The 24,517-nt window shown below is 38.9% G+C and overlaps 2 protein-coding genes and 1 long non-coding RNA gene across 7 annotated transcripts; 2 read left to right on the top strand and 1 right to left on the bottom strand.

Annotated features, from left to right (window-relative positions):
• Positions 1 to 99: 99 nt before the first annotated feature.
• Positions 100 to 4,835, bottom strand: LOC135324145 (ribosome biogenesis protein NSA2 homolog). The gene is made up of 6 exons (XM_064499733.1): positions 4,679 to 4,835; positions 4,328 to 4,515; positions 3,023 to 3,173; positions 2,480 to 2,659; positions 1,101 to 1,293; positions 100 to 381 (listed from the first exon to the last, which is right to left on the bottom strand). The coding sequence occupies exons 1-6, from the start codon at positions 4,679 to 4,681 to the stop codon at positions 314 to 316; spliced, it is 783 nt and encodes a 260-aa protein (XP_064355803.1). The 5' UTR covers positions 4,682 to 4,835; the 3' UTR covers positions 100 to 313.
• LOC135324146 (uncharacterized) lies at positions 1,435 to 3,090 on the top strand. The gene is made up of 2 exons (XR_010385490.1): positions 1,435 to 1,595; positions 2,935 to 3,090. It is a non-coding gene; the product is annotated as an uncharacterized LOC135324146 (long non-coding RNA).
• Positions 4,456 to 24,378, top strand: LOC112987108 (GTP dependent ribosome recycling factor mitochondrial 2). Of its 5 annotated transcripts, none has more exons than XM_026106817.2 (22): positions 4,456 to 4,545; positions 5,330 to 5,476; positions 5,760 to 5,849; positions 6,403 to 6,490; positions 8,337 to 8,382; positions 9,375 to 9,472; positions 10,624 to 10,749; positions 11,132 to 11,220; positions 11,884 to 11,972; positions 12,219 to 12,279; positions 12,376 to 12,561; positions 15,627 to 15,707; positions 16,408 to 16,556; positions 17,057 to 17,197; positions 17,279 to 17,378; positions 18,238 to 18,427; positions 19,817 to 19,893; positions 20,390 to 20,528; positions 20,688 to 20,873; positions 22,335 to 22,450; positions 22,685 to 22,867; positions 23,413 to 24,378. In XM_026106817.2, the coding sequence occupies exons 3-22, from the start codon at positions 5,775 to 5,777 to the stop codon at positions 23,536 to 23,538; spliced, it is 2,346 nt and encodes a 781-aa protein (XP_025962602.2). In that variant the 5' UTR covers positions 4,456 to 4,545; positions 5,330 to 5,476; positions 5,760 to 5,774; the 3' UTR covers positions 23,539 to 24,378. The 5 variants fall into 5 exon arrangements, with proteins under 5 accessions (XP_025962602.2, XP_025962603.2, XP_025962601.2 ...); XM_026106818.2 differs by lacking the exon at positions 4,456 to 4,545 and adding an exon at positions 4,995 to 5,172 and having other exon boundaries at positions 5,333 to 5,476; XM_026106816.2 differs by lacking the exon at positions 4,456 to 4,545 and adding an exon at positions 4,995 to 5,172.
• Positions 24,379 to 24,517: the final 139 nt, after the last annotated feature.

The raw sequence follows: 24,517 nt of genomic DNA, 5'->3' as shown, positions 1-24,517 counted from the left end.
TGAGCATGCCATATTTATGCTATGAATTTAAACCAGAAAATTGCTACTGTAAAAAGACCAAGATGATTTAGGTTAAATCCACACCATGTTAGCAAAATGTGAAAATTGACTCACTTTATTTGGACAATGTTCAGCTGAACAAACAGATAATAAATATAAAAATCTGAGCAGTCAGTCTGGCAAGTTTAAGTTCCTCACCAGCTTGTGGGGTCAGTGTTCTTCAATAGTTGAACATTCCAGAGATCTTGCAAATGTGTTGAAACTGCACTGATTTTGTGGGAGCTTGTGTCCATCGCTTAGTCTTGGATACCACTTAGACAAGTAGAACTGCATTAATGCAGCCATCATTTTCTGGATTGTTTGTTACTTGTGCATATTTCCCTAAAGAGAAAAGGGAGTTAAATTTAAATGCCTAGTAAAGCTTGTAGTTTGCACATAATAAACTAAATCAGAATTTTGCATGTTTAATCCACAAGTCTGTTTATAAGTCTAGGAAACTCCTGTTCCAGGAGAAATGCATTCTGAAATCTAAATGCAGTTTCTGCTGAGCTGGAAATGAGATTTTCAAAATATTTTTCAGGCTGTTTTTGAAATGTATCATTTCAAGTTCTCAGTACATTTAAAAAGAACAAAAACAACAACAACACACCCCCACAACACCCAAACACACAAACAAAAAGCCTCCACAAGTTTTTAACAGGGAGGCTGGCTTGGACTGTAGTACAAGTCAGCCTGATCCTATAAGACACTTCTAGTCAGAAGTTCCACCAAATCTCTAATGTGACCATTCATAGTTTATGTGGTTAGGTCATTATAGACTTGTAGCGCTAGTTAATACAAAACATAGCCAAGTAAGTGAAGCCATTTTTCTGAACTTTACCTAATTTGATGTTGAAAATGTGAAGCAAAAGCCTGAGATTAAAACTTGCAACTTGCATTTTTATAGCTGTCTAGTGGTTGCTTCTGCTACAGCCCCAAACTAACATTTAAGAATGGATCAACGCTGACAATTTATAGGACGCAGGCTTAAATCTCTATTGCCTCACGTACCATTAAAATTTTAAAACTAGTTCTGCAGTACAACCAGCTTGGCTACTTACCCCAGATCACTTTGCCTCCTTGGGTCACAAGGCCAAGCTCACTCACGTTCACCTCAATGACGGTACCTTTGGTAATTACACCCAATGTTGTATACAAAGGAGAAGAAGGATTCTTCTTTACGCCAAGGATAGGTAGGCAAAAAGTAGCTTTAAGTTCAGGATGTGTCACATGTGCCTTCTTGAAACGCAAGCCCTATTGCATAAGGGGTGTTAGAACAAGTTAATATTTATTTCAAGCTCTTGTGATTAATTTAACATTTTTAGCATTATATCCTCAGCTTCATGTATTTTGAGAGTAGAAATAATGAAACAACTTAGAATATAAAGTGTTATCTATCTACTGTAAAATGCTAGACTTGTTAAAATCTGATTAATGACAAGGTGAGATGAAATTCTTTATGTATATTTTCAGGATGCCAATTTTTAATAGTAGTGCAAGAAGAATGCTTGCTACCACAGATGGCTTCTGTCCCATGAAGAAATCAGGACCTAATGGTAAAGCATTTCACCATCTTACTGGTTTTCAGACTTGAGATTTTTCTTTTACTTCTTATAAAACATGTGAAAGATTTTTTTAGATTTAATATTAAACACCCATCTCTTATAGCACTTTCTATCTAGTGACCTGAAAGTGCTTTGCAAAGGAGACTTTACTGCTCAGTACTGTAACCCTTTCTGTGTCAGTTAAAAACAAAACAAAACAAAAAAATCTATTAAAGGCCTCTGTGTAAGATAACGAACTAATAACGGAGTATAATCCAACAGGCAACAAATGCTTTCGTCTTTTCCTGTGAGGAAACAGGAGCAGCTGTTTATAGTAAAACTACACCGTCCTGGACAGTCTAACTTCTGTGCGCTGCCAGGCAGCTAGAGCCCACAAATTGTTCTTACACGCACATAAAAAAAGGCTGGGCTGGAGATGCAGCACTTCCCCTGCCTACTAGCACTGCTGTGCTTCAAGCTGGGTGCTGCTGCTCATCAACAAACCAGAGAGAGAGAGGAAGCAGAGAGCCCAGGCCTCTGCAACACACAGAATCGCAGCAGTTTGAAAAAGAGAGATGCCATAAAGTTTATATGCTGTGTCAAAGTGCTTCCATTAGAGACTGTCCCATGCTAATTTGGGAGCTGGTAGCTTTAACTTCCTCCTGTAATTCAGAGGATGCCAATAAGTGTAGAGATATTTCAGTGTAGACAGAGGGATGACTGCAGGGGCCCACCCCCAAGGTATTCTAAGTTTAGATTTCTTCAAACATACTATTAAGAATATTCTAAATCAATAGTTTAACCAACTGTGTTATCATAAAACAATGTCTCCTTGACACTGGAACTCAGAGCAGTAAACAGAATTACTTAAATATTTTAAGCCTCAAGAACATTACCATTGGTCGAATGAATCGTTCATATTTAGGAGGTTTCCTAGTAAAGCCATCTCCAACAAAGCAAACTTTTGTAACCATTCTCTTCCAGGCCTTCTTCTTTCTCTTTCCTGTACGGATCACTTTCAAAACTTCTGTTTCTCCTTGTGCACGGACTTTTGGCACAGGAACCTCCCATTTGCCCTAGAGGAAAGGAGGAGAGGAGGAAAAAAAACCCCAACAAAACCCAGTAGTCTTATATGCATGCAGCATTGGTAAATGAAAGGGGACAAAGAATAAAATACAATTTCACTAAAGCAAAGTTGTAAACCATACCTCTTATACAACTTGCAGCTTCTCAGTTTAGTTAATGATTAAATTTATGATAAGATACTACATATGCTTATTTTGTCCTAAATGGCTAAGCGATTTGAAGTTTTAGGTTTTATACAATATCAATATTTAGACTTTGCTTGCAGGCTGTGAGTCATCTGAGCATCAACGATTCAAAGTGGTCATCATCACAAGCAACAGTAAGTATCTGAATTTATTAATAGTGTTACTTACAGCTTTTTCTTTTCTCTTCTGTTTGATCATGTTAGAGAGAACTTTAGCTCGGGACTGGCCCTCTCTGTCCAATAGGTATGCTGGTACGGCTCCTTTAGGTGTTTTTTCATCATTCTTTTCCTTTGTATTCCTCTTTTCATGCATTTTAATGCTGCGAGAAAAGAAAGATGTTTTTAAAACCCACTCAGTATTGAGAGCAGAGAAAAGTACTTTTCTAGATGAGAGATGAAAAACTCCTTTCACCTTAAACTTGTGCCTACTTAGAGCTTACTTTTAAAGAGATATATTTGTAAACAAATTAAAGTAGTACACATTTATTTTGAAGGATTAATCCTAAGTATTTTTCATGGGAAACTGGTGATCTCATTTAATATAACAATTCTGATAGACTATACAGAGTGCATTGGAAGCCTGACAATTTCTATCAAGACAGGAATACATAATACTTGCTAAGAAATTTTTGAATGGCTCAAAACAAGCAGTGTAACTCTCTCAGCCAAGCACTTTAAGAGTTAATAGCCTTCCTCTCTGAAAAAAAATAAAATTCTGCTACTCTTTTGAGGCTTGATGGCAGCACTTAAGTTTGAGTTTGGTGTGTCTGTAAAGGCACTGAAGTAGTCATGTTCTGTTACCTGTGAGGCCGTTTTCAAAACAAACGAAACAACCCCCAAAACAACCCCCCCAACCTATAGTCAAACTCAATACCTTACAAGTAGCTGAGGAAATAACTGGCTACACTTGGAGAACGACAAAAACAATACGTGGTAATAGATACTAAGTTCATTAGCAATAAATGAATGCTGTAAATATTTTTTCAAGTCCTGAACAATAGAGAAAGTTCTGAGAAAAATGCTTTTCTTTATCTAAGCTTGATATTGCAATTTATCCTGGAAGACAAGCCTGGTTCTGCTTAACCATACACTGTATGTTACTGTACTTTTTCTATTAACAGGAGGTATGTTTTTACAGTAATATAGGAGTGAAGGTAAAAACCCTACATGAATGCATTTGTATTTTTGTTACGATTACATTTTAATAATCACTACTGCTAGTTAACACATATCTTACCGATTGCTTGTAAGAACAGAACTATCGTTAACTACTAATGGCAGAAACACCCAGAGAGAAAAGAGGAAGACAGGAATACCTTAACTGTGGCAATAAAGCCTTCTCTCCTACAACTGCAACAGTAACTCAAAGTATAACGTATCACCCCAGTAAGCGCTAGGTCTAACTGCCTTCACACCTACTCTCATCCTTCCCTTACCCGAACCGGACCCTCCCACAGAGCCAGGAGATACTCACGTCTTTTTCATTTGTATCTTCTCAGCGTGGCGCTGCTTGTGGTAGAGCTTGGCCTTCAGCCCTATCATTTTCTTGGCCTTCCTCGACCGCTCGTGAGCCTCACGGCCCTCCTTCTTCCTCCTCTTCTCATGGTAGTCGAGGCGGCGCCCGTGCCGCTTGCGGTGCAGCTCGATGTGCTCGTTCTGCGGCTGGGGGCGAGCAGCCAGCGCCGTCAGCAGGTAACGGCCGCCGCCCGGGCCCGGCCGCCGCCGCCGCCGCCGCCCCCCTCAGCGCCCCGCTCCGCTCCCCCCGCCCGCCCGCCCTCAGACCCCCCGACCCCCCCTCTCCCTCCCCCGCGCCCTCTCCCCTCACCATGGCGGCAGCCGCCCCTCGCGCTCAACGGCGGCGCCGAGCAGCCGCCTCGCTCGCTGAAGCGCAGCGGAAGGGGTGGTCCCGCTGAGAAGCGGCCCCGGCTGGGAACGCTCCCTCCGGACGCTTTGGTTCCGCCTGTAGGAGAGGCAGCTGCCTGCACCCGCTGAGGGCTCCGCGCCCGCCTCTGTGCCACCGGGAAGGGGGGGAGGTACGGACGGAAAGGCAGCGCGGCGCTTTTGGCCGCCCTGTTCTGGTCCGGCCGGGGCAGAGAGCCGGAACTCGGGGCGATGAGCGGGCGGGGGCCGGCCGGAAGGGAAAGGAAGAGAGTCCTGGTGCGCCGGCGCAGAGCGCTCTGGGAGTGCAGCTCGCTGCCGCGCGCTGGGGCCGCCGCGTCCGGCAGCGCCGGGGGGGCCACGAGCGACGGAGCGGGAGGCGAGCGGGGCGGGTCTGCGGGGCCCCGGCGCTGAACCGGCGCCCTGGGACGGCGGGAGAAAGTGGGTGTTTGGCGGCGAGGTGGGAGCGGGGCGCAGCTGAGGCGGCTTTTTCCTTGCTAAAGTCACCGCGAAACGCACGTCGTTGGCTGCGCCCCTGGCGTGGGCAGCAGTCGGCGAGGCGTGGTTTAAACTTCTGCCCTTCGATGTTGTGTCGCAGCAGCCTCGGAGACGCTTAAAAACTTGTCGTGTTTGGTTGCCGTACCCAGAACACCCCCCCACACACCACCACCACCACCACCACCTCCTCCGAGGCTAGAGGAGCTGCGTGCGGTTCACTTATTTACAGCCAGGGCTTTATCTGAGCGTGAGTATGGACTGTGCTGCTAATTCTTCTGCTTTACTAGTTGTAACCTTCTTTGACAAATGTGTTAGTGCATGTAGGCATATGGTTATGCTGCATTTTTAGGGCCTAATACCATTACTTTTATGGGTCTGACATGGATTTAACTTGCAAAACGATAACGTGAAAAAGAATAATCTGACTAACACAAAAAACTAGTAAGTTTCTTGATTGTTTTATGTGGAAGTAGTGCACTTACCTGCTTTCTATCATAAGCGTTTTATGCTATGTTTACTTATCTCCGCAGGGACCATCTTTCGAAATGGGAGCCACGATGTTGAGTATTAGAAGGAATTTTTCAGTGCATGTGTTGAAGTCATCAAGTTTGTGCAGTGAGGTAAACTTTTTCCCAAATTTTGATACTCTCTCTGTGAGCAAAAGCTATACTTCATTTACTCTGAATAAACATATTTTTTGTCTTGACTTCAAATTAAACAGATTATCTGAATAAAATATATAATTTATTTCCTGTTATACTCAGGCTTCATGTAAGTCAGAGTGTGGAAACTGTATTTGTAATGTTTCTGTGAACTTCTTCGGTTACCTGTGATTTTGATTACTTAGCATTTTTCATTTTAAATTTATGTAATTTAAACAAATACTTAGGTGTGTTAAAATATTGTAGCTCTTGACTAGTTACATTGATATAGTCATAGACTTCTACTAGACTTCACAAGTATTATTGGAGTTGGACTTGGTTTGAATCTTGGTGCTACTGTCTTCGTGCTCCTGTTTCCAGATAGGTGGTAATTTGAGTTTATGTAAACACCAAACAACACTTCTGCTTCTGCAGATTTCATTTGTATCTGCTTTTCTCCAACTGGAAAAAATATATCTACAAAGTAATCATTTATAATAATAACTTTTTTCTGTGATATTTTCCTGTTAAGTGTATGCATTTCTGGAAGCAAAATATGAGAGTCACAGGAAGTCTGACACAATGGAGCTGTAGTCAGAGAAACCACAGTTCCCTACCAGGTACAAGTTTTAAATTATTTTCTTGTTTTACTGAATTTGATTTATGGCCTAGTAATAGTAATTGCTCTAAAAATTAGAAAGAACATTTCCTATACTGTGTTTCATTACATTCTTTTGGTCATTTTTTATAGAGTTTGATGTATAAAGCACAAACAAAGCAGATAAAATGTTCAGGGACTGAAAAGATGTGTTCTGTATAGCTGCCTTTTTCTCAGCAGACATATGGTTTGAAGCCTTTAGGAAATGAAAAACAAAATAATTAGATAGATAAGAAATCAGGTCAGCTGTCAAGTGTGCAGGAACTTCTGCCTGATTGCCTGAAGCATTAATTTGTGATCAAGTAACTGATGATAGCCAGCATGTTGGACAAGGCAGAAAGACAGGAATTTCTGATTAAAGAGAATGAAGCTTGAAGTTATAATTAGTGAATCTTCTTTACACAGTCAGAATTAATGAGAATTAGAGGAAAAAGATACCTGGAAAACAAAATTTCAATCAAAAGGGATTGTTATTGTTTTCTGAGTAGCTTCATTGCTATTCAGTGGAAATCAATTAATAAGATAGCATTGGAAGTCAGGACCAGTTTTTTTCACAATGATTTTGATGAAGAGGGAGACAGCAAGAAGATACTGATCATAGGTGGGTAGCCAATTCCATGTTTATCGATTCAGCGCTGCGTATGGTGGCAGAAGTCTTAATCTGCAATCATGCATCTGAGAAGATGATTTCCTTTTCTAAGTTCCTAGTGGCACTGTAGTCTGTGTTGCAATAGGTTACTGTTTTTATGTATTTTTCTATGCAATGGCCCTGCGTGCCATATTGATTCCCAGTTTTGCTGTGCTGAGTACCTCAGTGTGTCATGTGAAGGTTTGTTCTGTACACAAGAAGATACCATGACTTAAAGAAGCAGGAAGTCTCAAAAATACTCATGACAGTTGATTTATTTTAGAAACTGGAGAAAAAAAGCAGTGTTAGTTGGAGTTTTTATTTGGAGCTTTTTTTGGTGAATTTCCAGCCTGCCACCTTGCTACTTATAAGACCAGCCTTTCTCACCACTACGATGTTAACCTATAAGATATCTCCGTAATGTTACCTGTGATTAAAAAGGATGATTTGAAGATGGTGAAGGAATGTTAGTTTAAATATTGTTGAATTTTGTCTGGCGTTATCAAAGAAAAATTTAAACAGAAAAACGTATTAGAAAAGTCAGTAGCTTAAACAGAATTTAAATGGCTTATTTAAGTAACTGAATTACAGATTAGTTTCATAAGCATTTAGCTTGGCAATTTATTTTCCAGTTAAATAGTGTGAGGGAGAGGAAATGTCTTTCAATAAAATATGAATTTAAAACTCTTACACCCCTTAACCTAAGTCAGTTTACATCTTCCCAAGAAACATGCGGTCTATCCTTAGTATTTAAAGGAGAAATAACTTTTGAAATTTGTTGTTTAATACCTAGTTCAGATGAGTTTCAGCATCACAATTGTCTTGAACTATGGCATGTATTTGGTATCACTTTTGCAGAGTTAAGATGTGGCTATGCTGATGATACTTTTCTTTGTTGACTTTATCCTACTGTTTCTAAATTACACCTCTTTGAAGAGCTTCTCTCTCTCTCCCTTTTTTTTTTTTTCTTTGAGACTTGTTGAAAATCCAGCGCGTGTCTCAGAAGTTTGAGGTTATAGGGATTAGGGACTGTTATGAATTGTGGCTCTATCTGAATCTTTCTTCAGACAGGCTTTCTAGTATTCTTAAATATATTTAATTTTGTTAAAATGTGTCATTTTTACATTGAGGTTAGTCTGGCAAATCTTTATTTTATCTTTGTTTTGTTCTTTTTTTCCAGGAGATGTTAAGTCTCTACGTTCTATCATTAACCCTCATATATCCAGGTAAATAATGCTAACTTATTTTCTCTATGTAACAGGCAGTCAAGGTAATTGATCTGGCAAAATGTCACGGGTTATTGCAGAGCACATTGTCTGTTTTAGATTACAGTTAGTATTTCCTTACTTCTTCCTTTCTGACATTTCAATACAGAGCAGTTGTTAACGTTGGAGTTGTCTCAGACTTGTAAAATGGGACTCTTCCGTTACATCATCAGAACCAGAATTGCCCTCTTAGAGAGAAGATCAAAATCCACCGCAGTCACTGAGAGCTGAGTTGGGGGGGAAGGAAGTGTCTTGGCAACCAGAGCATCACGATGGGCAAAGCTGTACTTCTTGTTCCTGGGAGAGCTCAGCCTTGTTAGATGAGGGTCTGAACATCGAGGGCAAGGTGGTTAGGGGCTGAGCTGTCAGAAGAAGGGTGTGGGGATGAAGTTCCCTTGGAAGACCGCCTCTATCCTATAATCTAATTAGGCTGGGATTAACGGTGAGTGTGGGGACTGATGACAGGGCCTTTGCTGATGATATGCAGAGCCAGTAAAGCAATGCTGGGAGTCTCTCGGCAAGGTACTTGGTAAAATGAGACTGGGCTGAACAGAATTAGGGACAGCTCCATGGGGGCTTGCGTGTTAGGTTAGGGGTGCAAAAGGGGGTGTGCACAATAAATTGTTGCAGTCATCGTTGAGACAGAACAGAGGATGGAGGGGCTATTTCTGTGTGTGGAGAGGGCAGCTGGGTGCAGAATGAGGCCAAACTACTACAGAAGTGAAGTATGGAAGCCTGTTCGAAAAGTCTGAATATTACCAATTTAGAGAAAATCCACTGTTTCAATACTACTGTCCTTCAGTATCAAACATAAACTATATCAGCTATGTAGCAGAGAAAAAATCTTACTCATCTGATGTCCTGTTCTTAGTGAATATGAATGGTTTGTTCAGATAACAACATCGCTGAATGAAAAGTTACCACAGTAAAGGAAATGTTTTTGCTTTATGCAGAATCCGTAACATTGGCATCATGGCGCACATTGATGCAGGGAAAACTACAACAACAGAGAGAATGCTGTATTATTCTGGATACATAAGATCACTTGGAGGTTAGAACTACTTTCTCTATTCCAGTAGCTTTGAGAGATTTAACTGTAATATACAATAACACACAATGTAGTTAGAGGCAGCTGTTAGAATATTTTGCATAGAGGCCTGATGTTTCAAAAGTTGTGCTGCACCATAATGAAAGTATAATGCACTTTCCACTGTACTCTCAGGCAGTTGTACCTTGAGAGACAACAGATTAACTTTTTTTGTTGAATTTTAATGTATTATGATTTGTTGAACTCTTAGTTAGAGGTTCTCCTGCTTTTATGTATTGTTCATTGGCTATTCTGGCAAAACTCTTTTTCCTGTTTCCTTTTGAAATGTAAAGAAACCAGATTAATAGAAAGTGACAATTTATTTTGAAAGCTGTAACACAGGGAAGAATTCCTTGCTAAAACAACTTTCACAGATCTTTGCAAACTCCATCAGAGTGAGTGAGACGGAGGTGGACTGTAGCATGTAATTATTGTCATGGGGAAAATTATACAATTTAGTTCCTCTGCAGTCTCTCCAGCACTTGAAAGAGTTCAGTATCAAAATAGACTCAAGATTGAAAGCAGCAGTCACAGCAGTCTCCATATCTGCTACCTTTTGACCTTATAAGTTGAACTCCCTGTTCTCTACTGCAAGTGGGAATGTTAGAAGACATTGGGCCTTCGAGGTGGTTGAACTTGGTGGCCTACTTGTTTGGAAATGTGGGACTGCTTCCCTTTCTATTAAGGGGAAAAAAAGACTCTTACTTAACTTTAACTTAACTTTAGTTTTAATTTAACTTAATTAACTTGTAGTTATTAACTTTTAAAATGTCAGATTGCATACAATAAGTGCAGCTAGGATTTTTTTAACAGTGTAGGTTGTTCAGAACTTTGGGTTTTAATTTTTAAGTTTCTCACAATGTTACTTTAATTAAAAAGAACAAAAAAAGTTCTTGGAAGTGCTTGTCTTTGTTTATGGAGCATTTCTTTTCAAGAAATGGAGTCTAGATAAATTGCCTGATACTGTCTTTCTCTGAATAAGTGATAGTTTTCATAGCTTGTACATACACAAAAGGAACAGTATTTCCAAATCTCCCCTACCATCTTTATTCTAATACAACTTCATCTTTTGAATTATTTATTTACTGAACTGTTTTCCTAATTGCTGTTCACAGATGTTGATGATGGGGATACAGTGACAGATTTCATGGTACAAGAGCGGGAACGTGGTATTACCATTCAGTCTGCTGCTGTTACTTTTGACTGGAAAGACTATAGAATCAATCTGATTGACACCCCAGGTACTGCATTTTAGGAGTACTCTTGTTATTAGGAGAGAGTAGATGAGGTGGGGTGTCATAGAACTTAGCTTTTGGGTTTAAAATATGGTATGATATTTAGTCAGTTGAATTGTTGCAGTAGATAAGTTTATACTGAGCTCTGTTCACCTTTGACTAATTGTTTGCTGGTGCCTAAGGCAAGCTTGTTTCTCAGATATTTCCGTGCTAAATTGCTTTCAGTTCTGGGATTGCAATGTAACTGTCCTGTGTGTTTCAATGACTGCTGAGTGTATTTCTCTGAAAGTGAAGACGGAGGGTTTTTTTGGCATGGTAAAAAAATATAATGACCTGTTGATGTTGCCTCTTTGAATTATGGCAGTGCAAAATGAAAATTGTTTTTCAGGTCATGTCGACTTTACAGTGGAAGTTGAGCGTTGCTTGAGAGTCCTGGATGGAGCAGTAGCTGTGTTTGATGCTTCAGCTGGTGTTGAGGTAAAAATGACTGGTAGAATTTCTTATGTGTAATGACTTAAAAAAGACTGAAATAACAACGTTATAGGGAGGTTGCTCTGCATTACCTCTCTTCATGCTTTGAGCAAAATTTGCCTGAGCTCAGAAGCTGAGCATTTAATTTTAAGTCCTGTGGGGTACAGAAATTTCCATGGTAATAAGGGGCAAATAAGTGGCGTTCCCATTAAGGCTCCCCCTTAGGAGCCAGGGGTGTGTGTGTGGGGGGTGTTTCCCCTCCTTCCCCCAAATTTAGATTGAGATGAATACTTCTGGCTAGCTCCACCAATGGAAAGAAATGAAGTCTGTTTCCTTCTTATTATCAGATTTCATGTAAAAAATGAATCATTTTTCAGCCAGAATTTCACCCTCCCCACTAGTGTGTGTTTAATGCATCCTTTGGGACATCTTGCAGAAAAGGTGGAGGCAGGCTGCAATTTGAGTTTGTAACATGAGATGCTCAAGTAGTTCTGGAGAAAAGTTACATGTTTTGAAAGCACAATGTTTCACAGTGTGTCCTTTGCCGCATAGAAAGGATGAGAGAACTGCTGATCCGCGTTAGTTGCGTTGTTTAACAAGAAACGTGATATCTCATATTAGAGAGTCTGTGGTTCAACTGTCAGCACTAATGTTTTTCTTTTGCTTTAGGCCCAAACTCTGACGGTGTGGAGACAAGCAGACAAGCATCAGATACCGCGAATTTGCTTTTTAAACAAGATGGACAAAAATGGGGCAAGGTATTACTTTAATCAACATTAAAGACCTTGTAAGAGAATGTGTCTAATCCAATTAAGGTATGCTCTGTTCAGCAGAAAGTGAGCAAATTATGTTAATACTTAGTATGCACATCTTTATGATGATTATACTGATGCATATTTTTGTGTAATTGTGGGAGTAATTTTTGCTGTGAATAGGAATGGTAAACCTAGTTGACTGTATCGCTACATTTTGGGTAACTTTTAAAATCTGTTGTTTTAATACAGTTTTACATACGCTGTTGAGAGCATCAAACAAAAGTTGAAGACAAAACCTCTGCTTTTACAGGTAAGCTTAGAAATTATATGCTTATCTGCTTTTCTTTTGAATGGAACTCATTTCTTAATATTTTGTAATTGTCTAAAATTTCTGTTCTATTTGCAGTTGCCCATAGGGGAAGCAAAGACCTTCAGAGGACTGGTTGATGTTGTGACTAAGGAACGAATTATCTGGAAATCTACTTCTGCTTTGGATGATGGAAAAATTTTTGAGCAAAAGCCACTGCTGGAAGCTGATGATCCCAGCTTGTTCCAAGAAGTCCAGGATGCCAGAAATACCTTAATAGAACAAGTAAAGTTCTAAAGTAAACAGATTATGTATTTAAAATCATTATTTAGAATTGTAGGAAAAAACAGGCTGGAAGGGAGCTCTGGAGGTGTCTAGTCAGTGTCCTACTCAAAGCAGGTCTAATTTCAGAATTAGACCAGGTTGCTGAGGGCCTTCTCCAGTCAAGTTTTCAAAGTCTCCAAGGATGGAGATTCCACAACCTCTCTAGGCAGTGAGTCCAAATGCTTGACCACCCTCGTGGTAAAACATTATTTCCAAACGGAATTTCCCATGTTGCAACCTGTGACAGTACCTCTTGTCCTTCACTTGTGTTATTCTGGAAAGAATCTGACTCTGTGTTTTTATGAAACAGGTCCACCTCCACCTCTTCAGATATTAGAAGACAGCACTTACATCCTCCCTTAGCCTTCTCTTCTCCAGGCTGGACAAACTCATCCCTCTTGGCCTCCAGCTGAGCTCTGGCATACTCACTGCCTTAGTGGCTTTCCACCATCTAGTTTCTTTTATATCTCTCTCCACAGTTTGTCAGTCTCTCTTGTGCTGGGAAACCTAAAACCAAACTCAGTATTTTACGCTACTCACAAGTGCTGAGTAGAGGGCATTAATCACTTCCCTCATCTGCGGGCTATGCACTTGCTAATACCGCCCAGTATGCAGCTAGCGTTCATCGCTGCAAGCAGAGTGTACTTGTCCACCAGACCTTCTGGTCGTCTTCTGCAGAGTTGTTTCCTAGCCAGTTGATCCCCAGTCTGTACCAATGCATGGATTTGTTCTGTCCCAGGTACAAGATTCTGTATTTGTCCTTGTTGAACTAATTTCACATTGTCTTCATTTACTTTCCATTTGTCAAAGACACTTAATTCGCATTATAAACCATAATGCGTAGTGGCAAAACTTGCTGTTTTACGCAGCATTGGACTCCCTAGCTGCACAATACATGTGTAAAATAGGAAATGCTCCTCACTTTATAAATAGCAAACTGAAGAATACAAGCAGACACCAAATTTAGCATTCATTTGGCTAACATGGCATCTTTTACAGTCTGAGATGCCAGAATACACTTGAAATATTCCCATGAGCCCTGGCAGATCTGACCCAGGAACTACAGGATGTCCTTGCCTTTCTGCAGTGGCAGCTAGGAGCTGGGTGGAATGCCCCAGACTGTTTAAAATGGCACTAAGTGCTGTGTTACGGGCAGCTGACTGCCATCAAAAACCTTGTTCCAGCTTCATCCGAAAAATCTGTGGCAGAGATGAGAACAGAACAATGTAAATGTTTCTTTCACATAGATTGTCATACTGTGAAGCTAAGAAAGCGTAACGGAAACCTGATCTAGGACTAGAGTCTTAATGAAATTTGCACAGTTCAGAGAGTTTAGAAGGAGTGAAGAATGAAAGAACAAGAGAGAGGAAGAATAAATTGCCTGTCCAGAGTGTTTTTTCTTCTCTCCTCAGTTTGCATTTTAAGGTCTTGCACTACTTTGACTAATTTATATAAGGATATTGCAAGAGTTAGTTTTACTTGAGTGTTTTTAAGCAAATTTCCTTACCAAGTAAAGAATGCAAAAAAAATCCTTTTTACTTTTATATTACTTGTAAGAATAAGAGTGTAATAGAGTTTATATTTGAATGTATGCTTTTATAAGTAAAAATATGTGACATTTTAAAATTACGATGCCTTGAATGACACAGGAGTGCATAAACAGATGATGCTGGACTTCCAGTTTGCTTTGAAAGATGAAAGCTGAAGAAATCTGCTTTATATTCCTCAGAGTTCAGAAAAACATGTGCACAAGCTGTTTTTCAAAATTTCCAGGCTTTAGATGGGAATGGTATTACTCAGCCTCTTCTGTAAAGAAATTTGTTGACAGATAGAAAGCTTCATAAGAACCGCATGTTTTTCTTCAGTTTGTGGTCTGTTCTGGAAGCAGGAAGGGATGGCCTAGTAGTGTGATAACTGAGATAACTTGTATTTCTAAAATATCTTCTGCTATATTTCCTATCTTATTAATAGGGGTTTTTTTTTTGGCCAGAAATGCTGTAAAATTCAGTATCTTGAATAGCAATCATCTTGTGCACTTCCTTTACATTTAACTAAAGGAATGCTTTCCTTTATCTTTCATATTTTAACTGTTAGCTTAATAGGACTTCTAATTGCTTATCAGTAATTAATTTCATTATTTGGTCAATTGCTGTCGCAGCCACTAGAGGGAGCATAGTGCCTCACTGCACTTTGTGTGTAGCGGGTCTATAATGGCCAAGGGTATGGGTGAGGCGAGGTTTAAAGAGCAATACGTTTTGTTTATTAAACTACTTGGTGCAGCTGGAAAGTTCAGATGAGCTCTTCCACCTATTATGTCCTACAGGTGTGAAGAAGGTAAAGTGCCATGGTTTTTTTCAGCTGTATCAGTTGGCCTATTTACTTCTTGCTTCAAAATTTGCTTTGTGAATGAAATACATTCAGAGTCAAACTCTTCATCACTGTCACCGTGTTGCTGCAGGTTTTTTCAGTTTCAGGGGATATGAACAAGCATGATCTCTCCCACTGATGTACTTGCCTGATTTTCTGTGTAAAACTGATTCTCTAAAGGCTCTGCCTTTTTTTTTTCTTCTTTTTTTCTTCGTCTTGCAGAAATACTCTAAAAGCCTTAAAACTCTAAAGAAGCACTGCAAAAGCATCCTAGTTGGCATTTGTTGTCAAGTAGAATGTGATTAAATTTGATATATATTTAACACACTCTTCTTTGCTTGCAATAAAGTGAGTGGAAGAATAGTAAAGTATTTCTGCTGTTAAAAGTAACAAATTCCTTAATGTAAAGGAATACTTACTTTTTTGAAGTAAAAAGGATAATGACATTTCTGAGACTGCAAAAAGGAATTATAATAGTTGGGTTGAAATTTGAGGTATGGAGTGTATCATCAGTATTTCTTGGTTTGAGTTTGTGATCTCTGGTATCTTTAAAGGCTTCATTCCTGCTCCAGTTAGTTAATTCCTAAATAATTAAGATTGGTGACTTATCTGTGAAACTGCTATATGCTAAATAATAAAGCAGAAATATTCTCTTGAAGGTTGCAGATCTGGATGATGAGTTTGCTGAACTGGTTCTAGGAGAATATAGTGAAAATTTTGACTTACTACCAGCTGATAAGGTAAATTTTACCTTTAATTAGTAATATTTTTACTAGCTGTCATTCTGAGGAGCATGGCTTTTTTTTCCTTTGACAAATACTGATTTTGATTTTGCGAATATGCTTTTTTTCAATCAATAAAAAGTGTCGCACCAACTTTTGTGGTGATTTTAAGGTACTGTGAACTTAGGAGAAAGTATATTCAAGCTTAATAGGAACTTTACCTAGTAGTACAGTGCTGGGCACAGCTCTTAAAGTATGGTGCATTTGTTATGGATGTTTTTATTGGAAGTTAGACTGCCAAAAGAAAGTTTCGGGAAGGGTGAATGGAGTTTCCAGGTGGCGTGAGGCCAGTTAGTGTCTGAGCTATTGATTCTCGCTAACAGAAATAACATCTGTCTCCCTATGAATGGGTTGGATCTTCAGATGTTGCATGTTGAAAATGATGAGGTAAAACTTTCTGAATAAAAAGGAATGTTAGAATAAGAACAGTTACAGATCTGCATGAAATGTGTAGAAATCTTAAAAGTGTTTTCTTATGTTTTGGCATCTAAGCATCTGTGTTTACGGTTCATCCATAGCCCTTGAAAGGCAATGTAAGAAGTTTGGATGAGCGATTGTTGTATTTGAATCATAGTTCTTAACTTTCTTGGGATCTGTACTGCTAAATAAATATGAGAGTATACAGCAAGTGTAATCTGAAAATAATTATTTTCTGCAGTTACAGTCTGCTATACGTAGAGTCACGCTAGCTCAGAAAGCAGTGCCTGTTCTCTGTGGCAGTGCGTTGAAGAATAAAGGAGTGCAGCCATTACTGGATGCTATTACTGCGTACCTGCCTGCACCTAATGAGCGTTCATATGAGTTTCTGTAAGTATAAGGAGAAAAGGCAGGGAGAACGGAAGTGTCAGGAAAAAGGAAAAACAAGTTGGAAAGGGTAAAAGGAGAAAATTAAAAAATATTTTTAACAAAAAATTAATCTTTAAAAAGATTTACTAACTTGGGGTATTAAATAGCAGTTAAGATATGTAGAATAAAACGATACCTGAGTCCTGAGCCTGTTTTGGCCAGTGCTACTGAAATTGTGTGCATTTATCTCCAACTGCCAATCTTTTCAGTTTTTAGTTGGAGTCTGGGGATCATCTCTAGTACTGACTAAGTCACATGACATCTTACTATGTATCTCTTCTATAGCTGGAACTGCTTAGATCAATATTTTTGTATAACTTATGTTTTTAAAAAAATCTCCTTTTATTAATATTACAGCTAAGAAACATACAGCATCCTAAATAAGTGGAAATTTAGGTAAATCTGGGTTTGAAGTGGGTTAATCTTACAAGTTTGTTTTTTGTTGTGTTTTTATTTTGCAGAAAGTGGTACAATGATGACCTGTGTGCCCTAGCATTTAAAGTTCTCCATGATAAATGTCGTGGGCCACTAGTTTTCATTCGCATTTATTCAGGTTCAGTGAAACCTCAGTCAGCTGTATATAATATTAACAGAAGTTGCACGTGAGTAGGAGTGAGGTACAGTTTATTGTAGTATTGGAATGTCTTTTAAAGTAATGACTAATTCAAGAATTTTGTTTCCAGGGAGAGAATGAGCCGGCTGCTCCTGCCTTTTGCTGATCAGCAAATTGAAATACCATCACTAATGGCTGGCAACATTGCCCTTACTGTTGGGTTAAAACAGGTAAAGGAAAAAATTGATCCTAAAAGAAATCACAGGCTATTGTTGGGATTGGAAGGGACCTCTGGAGATCCTCTGGTCCAATCTCACTGCTCAAGCAGGGTCAGCTAGAGCAGATTGCTCAGGACTATGAAGCTTGTTTCAGTACTGTACTTTCCACTTCTATGATATTGTGTCTCAAATATGGGATGCTTTTTTGTGTTGATTGTTCCCACACATGTAAACTTTATTTGGAGTACATATACTTCCCCCCTGAAATGAAAAATTACAGACACTTGTGCATTGTAATTTACCTAGGGAGATGCAAGGCTGTTTAGGTGGGAAGGGCTGAAAACTGAAACAATTTTAGTAGGGTTCTGATCTTCTGTTTATATTGTAACTCTTACAATACCAATGCAATATAATGCCATGAGGAGACCTCAAATGGCAAGGAGAGTGATATTGCAACTAAGCTACCCAAAATCAATAGTTCCAGTTTGATGGTTCTGTTGGATAGTTTACTAATCCTGTGTTTTTGTGTTTGAACAGAATAGATCTCATTTGCATAGTTATTTCTTAAATGTAACCAATTTTGGCATGCATAAGCAATTTTTCTTTTGCCAATACTGGCCTTTTGTGGCTTTATATCTTGAGTGATAAGATAGATTTAAAATGTGGTGAGGTTGATGAAGAAAAAGTATTCTAAAGTTGAGCAAAATTTTTCCTCCTCTTCCAAATCATTTTAATTATTCAAAGAGAGAAGTTAACGTAGTTATTTTATAAATAAGTGGAGTTTAGCACAACTGCTGTTGAGGAAGGAAAAAGATCAGTTGCTTTCCCCCCCCCCCCCCCCCCTTGTGGGTCACTGGGGGTTGACGTATAGAGTGCCACTGGAGATACCATAGTGTCATCCAAGACCTCAGCTGTAGCAGCAGCGCGCCGAGCTGGAAGGGATGCTGGTGGAGAGCGGAGGCGTACCAGTGAAGTAGAGAGCCTTCTGCTGGCAGGCGTTGAAGTCCCTGAGCCAGTCTTTTTTTGTACAATTGAACCACCTTCAATGGCCAAACAACAAGGTACAGTGTGCTTATAGACTTGGAATTATGCTACACCCTGATCCATGCACACCTGGTTGATATCCATGAGTTGTACAAATTTATCTGTTGGTGATTTAAAAAGGCCCTTATTGGTGTTTTGCACAGATACGATATCATGTATAGATATAACATAGAATATCATGTTGTGATTGTCAGTATCCTTTGCTGTTACTACTTTAATGATTTTTCTGTCTGGAAGAGTACTAGTTCTTCACTTTGAAAGAAGAGGTGGAGGCAGTTTTCCTCGTTTCCTTTCCTTCATTCTTACTGTCATGCTTAGCTTTGCTGCAGTCAACTCGTGTGCTGTGCATTCTGCCTCTGAGTACAGCTAGCCTTAAAATGCAGGTGCTTTCTTCGGTCAGCACTTGCAATTTTTCTCTCTGGCATTTATAAATGTTTCCTGCAGATCTGTATTCAGTGAGCATTCACCCATGCGGTGTGACCTCTGGTCTTGCTGCCTTTCCCAAAGAAACTCAGAGAAATCAGAGAACCTGGTAATTTGACCATCTGGAAATACGCACTTTGCACTCCCTATCTTCTTTGCAACAAAGCTGGGCTTGGTTGAATGCTGGGACTTCACTGGGGAAAGAGAGGAAGGACAAATACCAGTATGGGATGATGGAATGGAGCAAGGTAGAATGTAGTTTTGGAGCTGCGTGCCTGCAGACTGAGCCATTGGATTGTGGGTATTTTTTTCAAAGGCTGCAAGGTGAATAAAGGCAGTTTAGACTGTGAGTTCGTTGTGCTGTGGCTGTTTTTCTATAGCCGTATTCCTCAGTAGTTAAGTAAGATGATGGGGAATCAGAAGAATTGACTTGCATTTTAACCCTTTTTTGTTGTTGTTGAATTCATCTTGAAATCTTCATGCAAATCAGTTAAGAGCAAGTTTAAAATTTTTATTGCCTGTAAAAGGGGGGCAGTATTTTTCACTCACTTGACAAAGGACTTACAGGTTCTGTTAAGTCTTTATATAAGGGCAAAATATTACTCAGAAAATGCTATTGTTAACAATGAAAATTTTTTTCAGTAAGTCATTAAGTGGAACAGTCATTATTTTAATTAAAAATCTCTTTTCTCTAAAAGTTGCAGAGACAGTTTTAAGCTTTTGTTTGATGTCATTAAATTTTGCTGTTAAAGAAATCAAATCAGTCATAGAAATGCTCTGTACCCTGCAGTTAATTTATTGGAGAGAATGAGAAGTTGAAAGTTGCTCGTAATTAGAGTTGATGTTTGTCTGCCAAAATCTGTTTCCTTATGGTCCTCATTCCTTTTGAGAATAAAATTTGACTGTGTGAGGAACATGATGTTTAGGCATTGTGATTCTCACATTACTGAAGTTTCATTATGGTGTTTGATATTTATGTATAGACTTGGATAATGCACTGAACTGCCTTCAACGTGAAGATCCAAGTTTAAAGGTGAAGCTAGATCCTGACACAGGACAAGTAAGATAAATCTTCCATTGCTTACCTTATAATCAAACTTCATTTTAGGACTGTTGAGATCACCCTTCAGTTGGTTCACTTACCTATTGAGATGTTTTTGAATTAAAAGGCGTCTAGAAACATACAAAGTTCTGTGCATCAAAGCAAACTAAAATGATGCCTTGTGCACTTACACAGAGCATAAGATAATCTCCTGTATTCTGCAGAGTATGTTTTTGACAGTCCTTTTTGAATTTAGAAAAGTCTGAAATATGTAGTACTGAAACTAATACAATATGTCTTTTTCTACAGTGGGCATAGTAGCAATAATTACCATCTCCCGTATGTAGTGTTTAAGTTGGGAGATCTAAAGCAGACCTGTTTTCTTACCTCTGGGCTCCTTAGAATTTTGAAATACTTTTTAGAAGCTATGAAAAGTGTATAAGTAGAGTCCTTGCTTAAACAGTCTGTACTAAAACCTGAGTTTCCTATGTCCCCTCCCCTCTCTTCTGACTAGACTATTCTGTGTGGCATGGGAGAACTACACATAGAGATTATTCATGACCGAATCAAACGTGAATATGGAATTGAGACTTATTTAGGACCTCTTCAAATAGCATACAGAGAAACCATCCTAAATGCTGCCCAAGCTGCAGGTAGAACGAATGAATATAAGGAATGTTTTGTTTCTGGTTTTGTAGCTTGCTTTATTTGAAATGATCTTTAATTATGCTTAATTGCTTTGAGTAACTTTCAGATTAATTGTTTGGTGTATTAGCTTTTTTCCAAATTCTTGCTTCATTTTTTTTCTGTAGATACATTGGACAAAACAGTAGGAGATAAACGGCACTTTGTAACTGCAGAGCTAGAGGTGAGGCCGAGGTCGGGGGAGAGCGCAACAACAACACCAGTCATAGAGTATGCTGAAAATGTCATTGAGCTGCTTCCCAAAGAACTTCAAGGAGCAATAGAAAATGGAATCGCTAATTCATGCATTCAAGGTAAAGGAAGTGCTGTGACAGCTACATTTTTCTAACTTTTATGTAAGAAGTAATTTAATAGATTTCTTGGAGGAAAGATTCCTTGGTAGCTTGAAAACTAAAAGACATTACCTGTTAACATTATAGACACAAAGAAAAAAATACAGAATTCCTTAACTACAAAAATCGCTGAATAGCACTTTTCCCGTGCCAGGAATGGAAGTCAGCATGCTTTCAGTTTTAAGTTTGATTTCTTCTAAGTAACTCAACAACAAGCTTGGTTTTGCTGTTTCTTGTTTTTTGCTTTTGTTCTTTTTAATCTGGTATAACAGATAAGACCTTTACTTGATGACATTGTGTAAACCACAGTGATGTGATGGAACTGGCTTAGGAGGCCAACATGTAAATACCACACTTTTATTAGTTACCGATGGTTTTTCTGATTTTCAAATTTGTTAAATCAGTGGAAGTATATAACGAAAAACTCTGCCTAATTGCAAAGTATAGCTCTCTATAGGACTAAAATGTCCTTTACTTTTGGTTCAAAATAAGATGTATTTATTAACTTGTGGCCAAATAGCTTACAGTAAAACTAAGATAGTGGATTAAATGATAAATGAGAATTATTCTAGAAGCAGCAGCATGTCTTGTGTCTTTGATGTTGCTTTGTTCAGTTGCAAAGCATCTCTCATCTCTAGCTGTGGAATGAGTCTTGATTCTAGTCCTCAAAGCTTGCCTGCGGGCTTTCTTCACAGTCCCCAAAGACCATTCAGAACTGTGCTCAGACCTCAAATCCAGCACTCTAAGGGTGATTAAAAAGAGATGATCTAGCCATGTTGCCTGTATGAAGAAAGCTGTGTGTTTTAATTTTCCCAACCTCCCATCCAGTCTCACAGAGTTCCTGCTCTGGTTGAGAATCCTGGGGCAGGGAGGTGACCTAGCAGGTTACCAGGGAGGCAGTTCATCCCTCCTAGAGTTGGGTCAACCCTGCACTTTGGGCAGTGGGTTAATATCTGGCCTTTGCTGGGATCACATTCTGTTGACAAGGAAAATGCAGAAGACATTCTGGCTACAGGTTGAACAAAAGTTTTCATGACTTCTTCAAACAAAGTAAATGTTCTTCTTTCAGTAGGCATGTTTTAGATATTATAATGTATATTTCTTTTTCTTTGTAAGATTAATTTTTAGGAACAGGGTTAAGGATGAATGAACTCCGCAACTTTGGTTCTGAAAATTGTTAGCTGTATTTTTGCAAGTAAGAAAGTATGACTCTGTATTCCTTTGTCTCCTGTAGCAAAGCTAGATAATGATAAAATTATAGAAGTAAGGAATGAGACAAGTGGTCATGCCCTTGTGGAGAGGGAGGGCAAAGGAGAAGGTAAAGAAGGTGGTCAGAAGCTACAAATTAATCCTGAAACTATTTTTTCATGTCTTCATATTATGAAAAGACAAATACTTTCTCTTTTTTTTTCTTCCCCCTAGGACCTTTGCTGGGATTCCCAGTTCAGGATATAGAAGTGACGGTGCAATCACTGACGGTGCATCCTGACACCTCCCATACGATGATATCAGCCTGTGTTTCCCGTTGCATGCAAAAGGTACAACAAAACTATAGACTCTTTTACAACACAGGAGCATGATGTACTGTTAGAAAAATATATGTATATCAGTATCTGGTAATTGTTCTTCTTGGAAAGCGTAATGCTCTCGCTGGGGACTGCATAGTTTTTAGAAGCAGAGAATTTGAGAGGAGTGTTACCTTAAGTATGTAAGCATTTCCTCTGTGAATTTGTTCCTAAAAAGGAACCAGCATAACTCTTTCCCTCCTGTAGGCTTTGAAAAAAGCCAGCATACAAATACTGGAGCCCCTGATGAACCTAGAAATCACAGTGAGTGAAGATCATCTCAGTGCAGCACTTGCTGACCTGGCACAGCGGAGAGGCAGTATTCAGGAAATCCAGAGTCGACAAGATAACAGAGTTGTAGTTGCTGCTGTTCCTCTAGCAGAAACAATGGTATGTGGTTATCTTGTTAATAGTAAATGGCAAAAAAAAGGTTAAAAAATGGTAAATCTGCCCTTTTAATGCTTAAAAATAATTAGGCTTTGATTAGCCTTTCCCGTTGTTATGTATGAATAAGTTTAGAATAGATATTTTAAATTGTATTTTAATTGTATTGAAGGTCTGAAGCAAGCTATCCAGAGGGTGCAGGGAGTTAAGGGCTACTTGGTTACTACACTTACGAATGTAATAGTATTTTCTGCCTAATTCAGGTTGCTAAACTAGCATGTTTTCAATTGTATAGTAAGTCAGAGAAGTAGTAAAAACTAGTAAACTAGTTTTACAGAGAGCTAGTTAAAAAAGATCATTTATTAATTAGTTTACCATTGGGTGTTATTGCACTTGTAATACAATAATATTAAAAAATTAACTTATTGGAATGTTGCAGTATACTTTACTCTCTCAGACCTAAGCAGCTTTCTGTGCCAATTAATCTTTCCTGTATCCTAAATTGACTGATATTAGTAAGTATCTTTATACATGTTCTGTATTTTGTCCAGGGCTACTCAACAGTTCTGCGTTCTCTAACATCTGGCTCAGCAACCTTCACTTTGGAGCTAGCTAGTTATCAAGCCCTGAACAGTCATGAGCAAAGCGCACTTCTTCAGAGGAGGGGATTGGTATGATCACTTTACTCTGTACAAGAAAAAAGTTATGTTCTATCCTCCCTATTAAATATTTTCAGAAGACTGTTTAGATGCACCAGCATGTTCTTCTGTGACCACCTGGTTATGGTAAATGAGAGACTAACAGCTGCAGGAGCGGACTGTGCTTCTGACTTTCCAAGGGAATGGTCCCAAGACAAAGGGGAGTGTGAGTGAACTCAGTCAGACACAGCTGTCTAATGCAAAGCAGTTGAACCAGAGATGCAACCACAATTTGCTGCTCTGACAGTTCATATCTTACAGATATCTACAATGATGAGTGATGAGTGATGCATATCCTTTTTATAGACATAAGCACTAAGTGTATATTAATGCGCCATTAAGACTGTTTCTTAACTTCACAAAGTTTACTTAAGTTTATGTCTATAGATGAAATAACAGTTTTGCCAGTCTCTATTTGCATTTGTTTTCAGCAGAATATGGTTAAGCATCTTAAACTGTAAGTATTCCCACACTGTTAGAAGACAGCTTCAGTGGAGTTTAGGACAATGCATGTAACATTCACCTGAGTTTGCTTCTGCAAATGAAGTAAGATCTGTTCAAGAAATGTTAGAAATGCAGAGTTCTCCCACAATAGGAATCCTACCTACCTACCACCATGGAGTGTTTTGGGGGTGGTGGTGGATTTTGTTTGACCTTTAGCCTTTTGACCTAATGATTGATTTAAGGTGTAATGGTACAGTTCTGATCTGCGGTGTGTTACAATTCATAATTCATTTGTAATTTGCAGTTGTATGCTTATTTAGGAAAGCAGCAACTGAGAAAACAAAATAAAAAGGTAGTTTACTCTTTATAGTCAAACTATCTTTCCTTTATTTTCCCTCGAATTTATCTAATATGTGAGAAAAGTGGAATGGATAACTGACTGTATGGTAGCGAGTTTCAGGATTTCACAGTGAAGAATCTCAATTTCTAATGAAAGCTTAACATACAATTAGCA

This window comes from Dromaius novaehollandiae, chromosome W (genome assembly GCF_036370855.1).
Source record: "Dromaius novaehollandiae isolate bDroNov1 chromosome W, bDroNov1.hap1, whole genome shotgun sequence".
In the NCBI taxonomy this organism is placed as follows: domain Eukaryota; kingdom Metazoa; phylum Chordata; class Aves; order Casuariiformes; family Dromaiidae; genus Dromaius; species Dromaius novaehollandiae.
The sequence above is the reverse complement of the archived record's forward strand: the minus strand, read 5'-3'. Positions and strand labels throughout refer to the sequence as shown.

Coding starts and splice junctions, on each gene's coding strand:
- LOC135324145 (XM_064499733.1), bottom strand. Junction 2,660..3,022: donor AGAAGAGAAAAGAAAAAGCT/GTAAGTAACACT, acceptor CCTTTCCTCTAG/GGCAAATGGGAGGTTCCTGT. Junction 382..1,100: donor AGGAGGCAAAGTGATCTGGG/GTAAGTAGCCAA, acceptor TTTTCTCTTTAG/GGAAATATGCACAAGTAACA.
- LOC112987108 (XM_026106817.2), top strand. CDS start 5,775: ATGGGAGCCACGATGTTGAGTATTAGAAGGAATTTTTCAGTGCATGTG. Junction 5,850..6,402: donor CATCAAGTTTGTGCAGTGAG/GTAAACTTTTTC, acceptor TTTCCTGTTAAG/TGTATGCATTTCTGGAAGCA. Junction 6,491..8,336: donor AAACCACAGTTCCCTACCAG/GTACAAGTTTTA, acceptor CTTTTTTTCCAG/GAGATGTTAAGTCTCTACGT.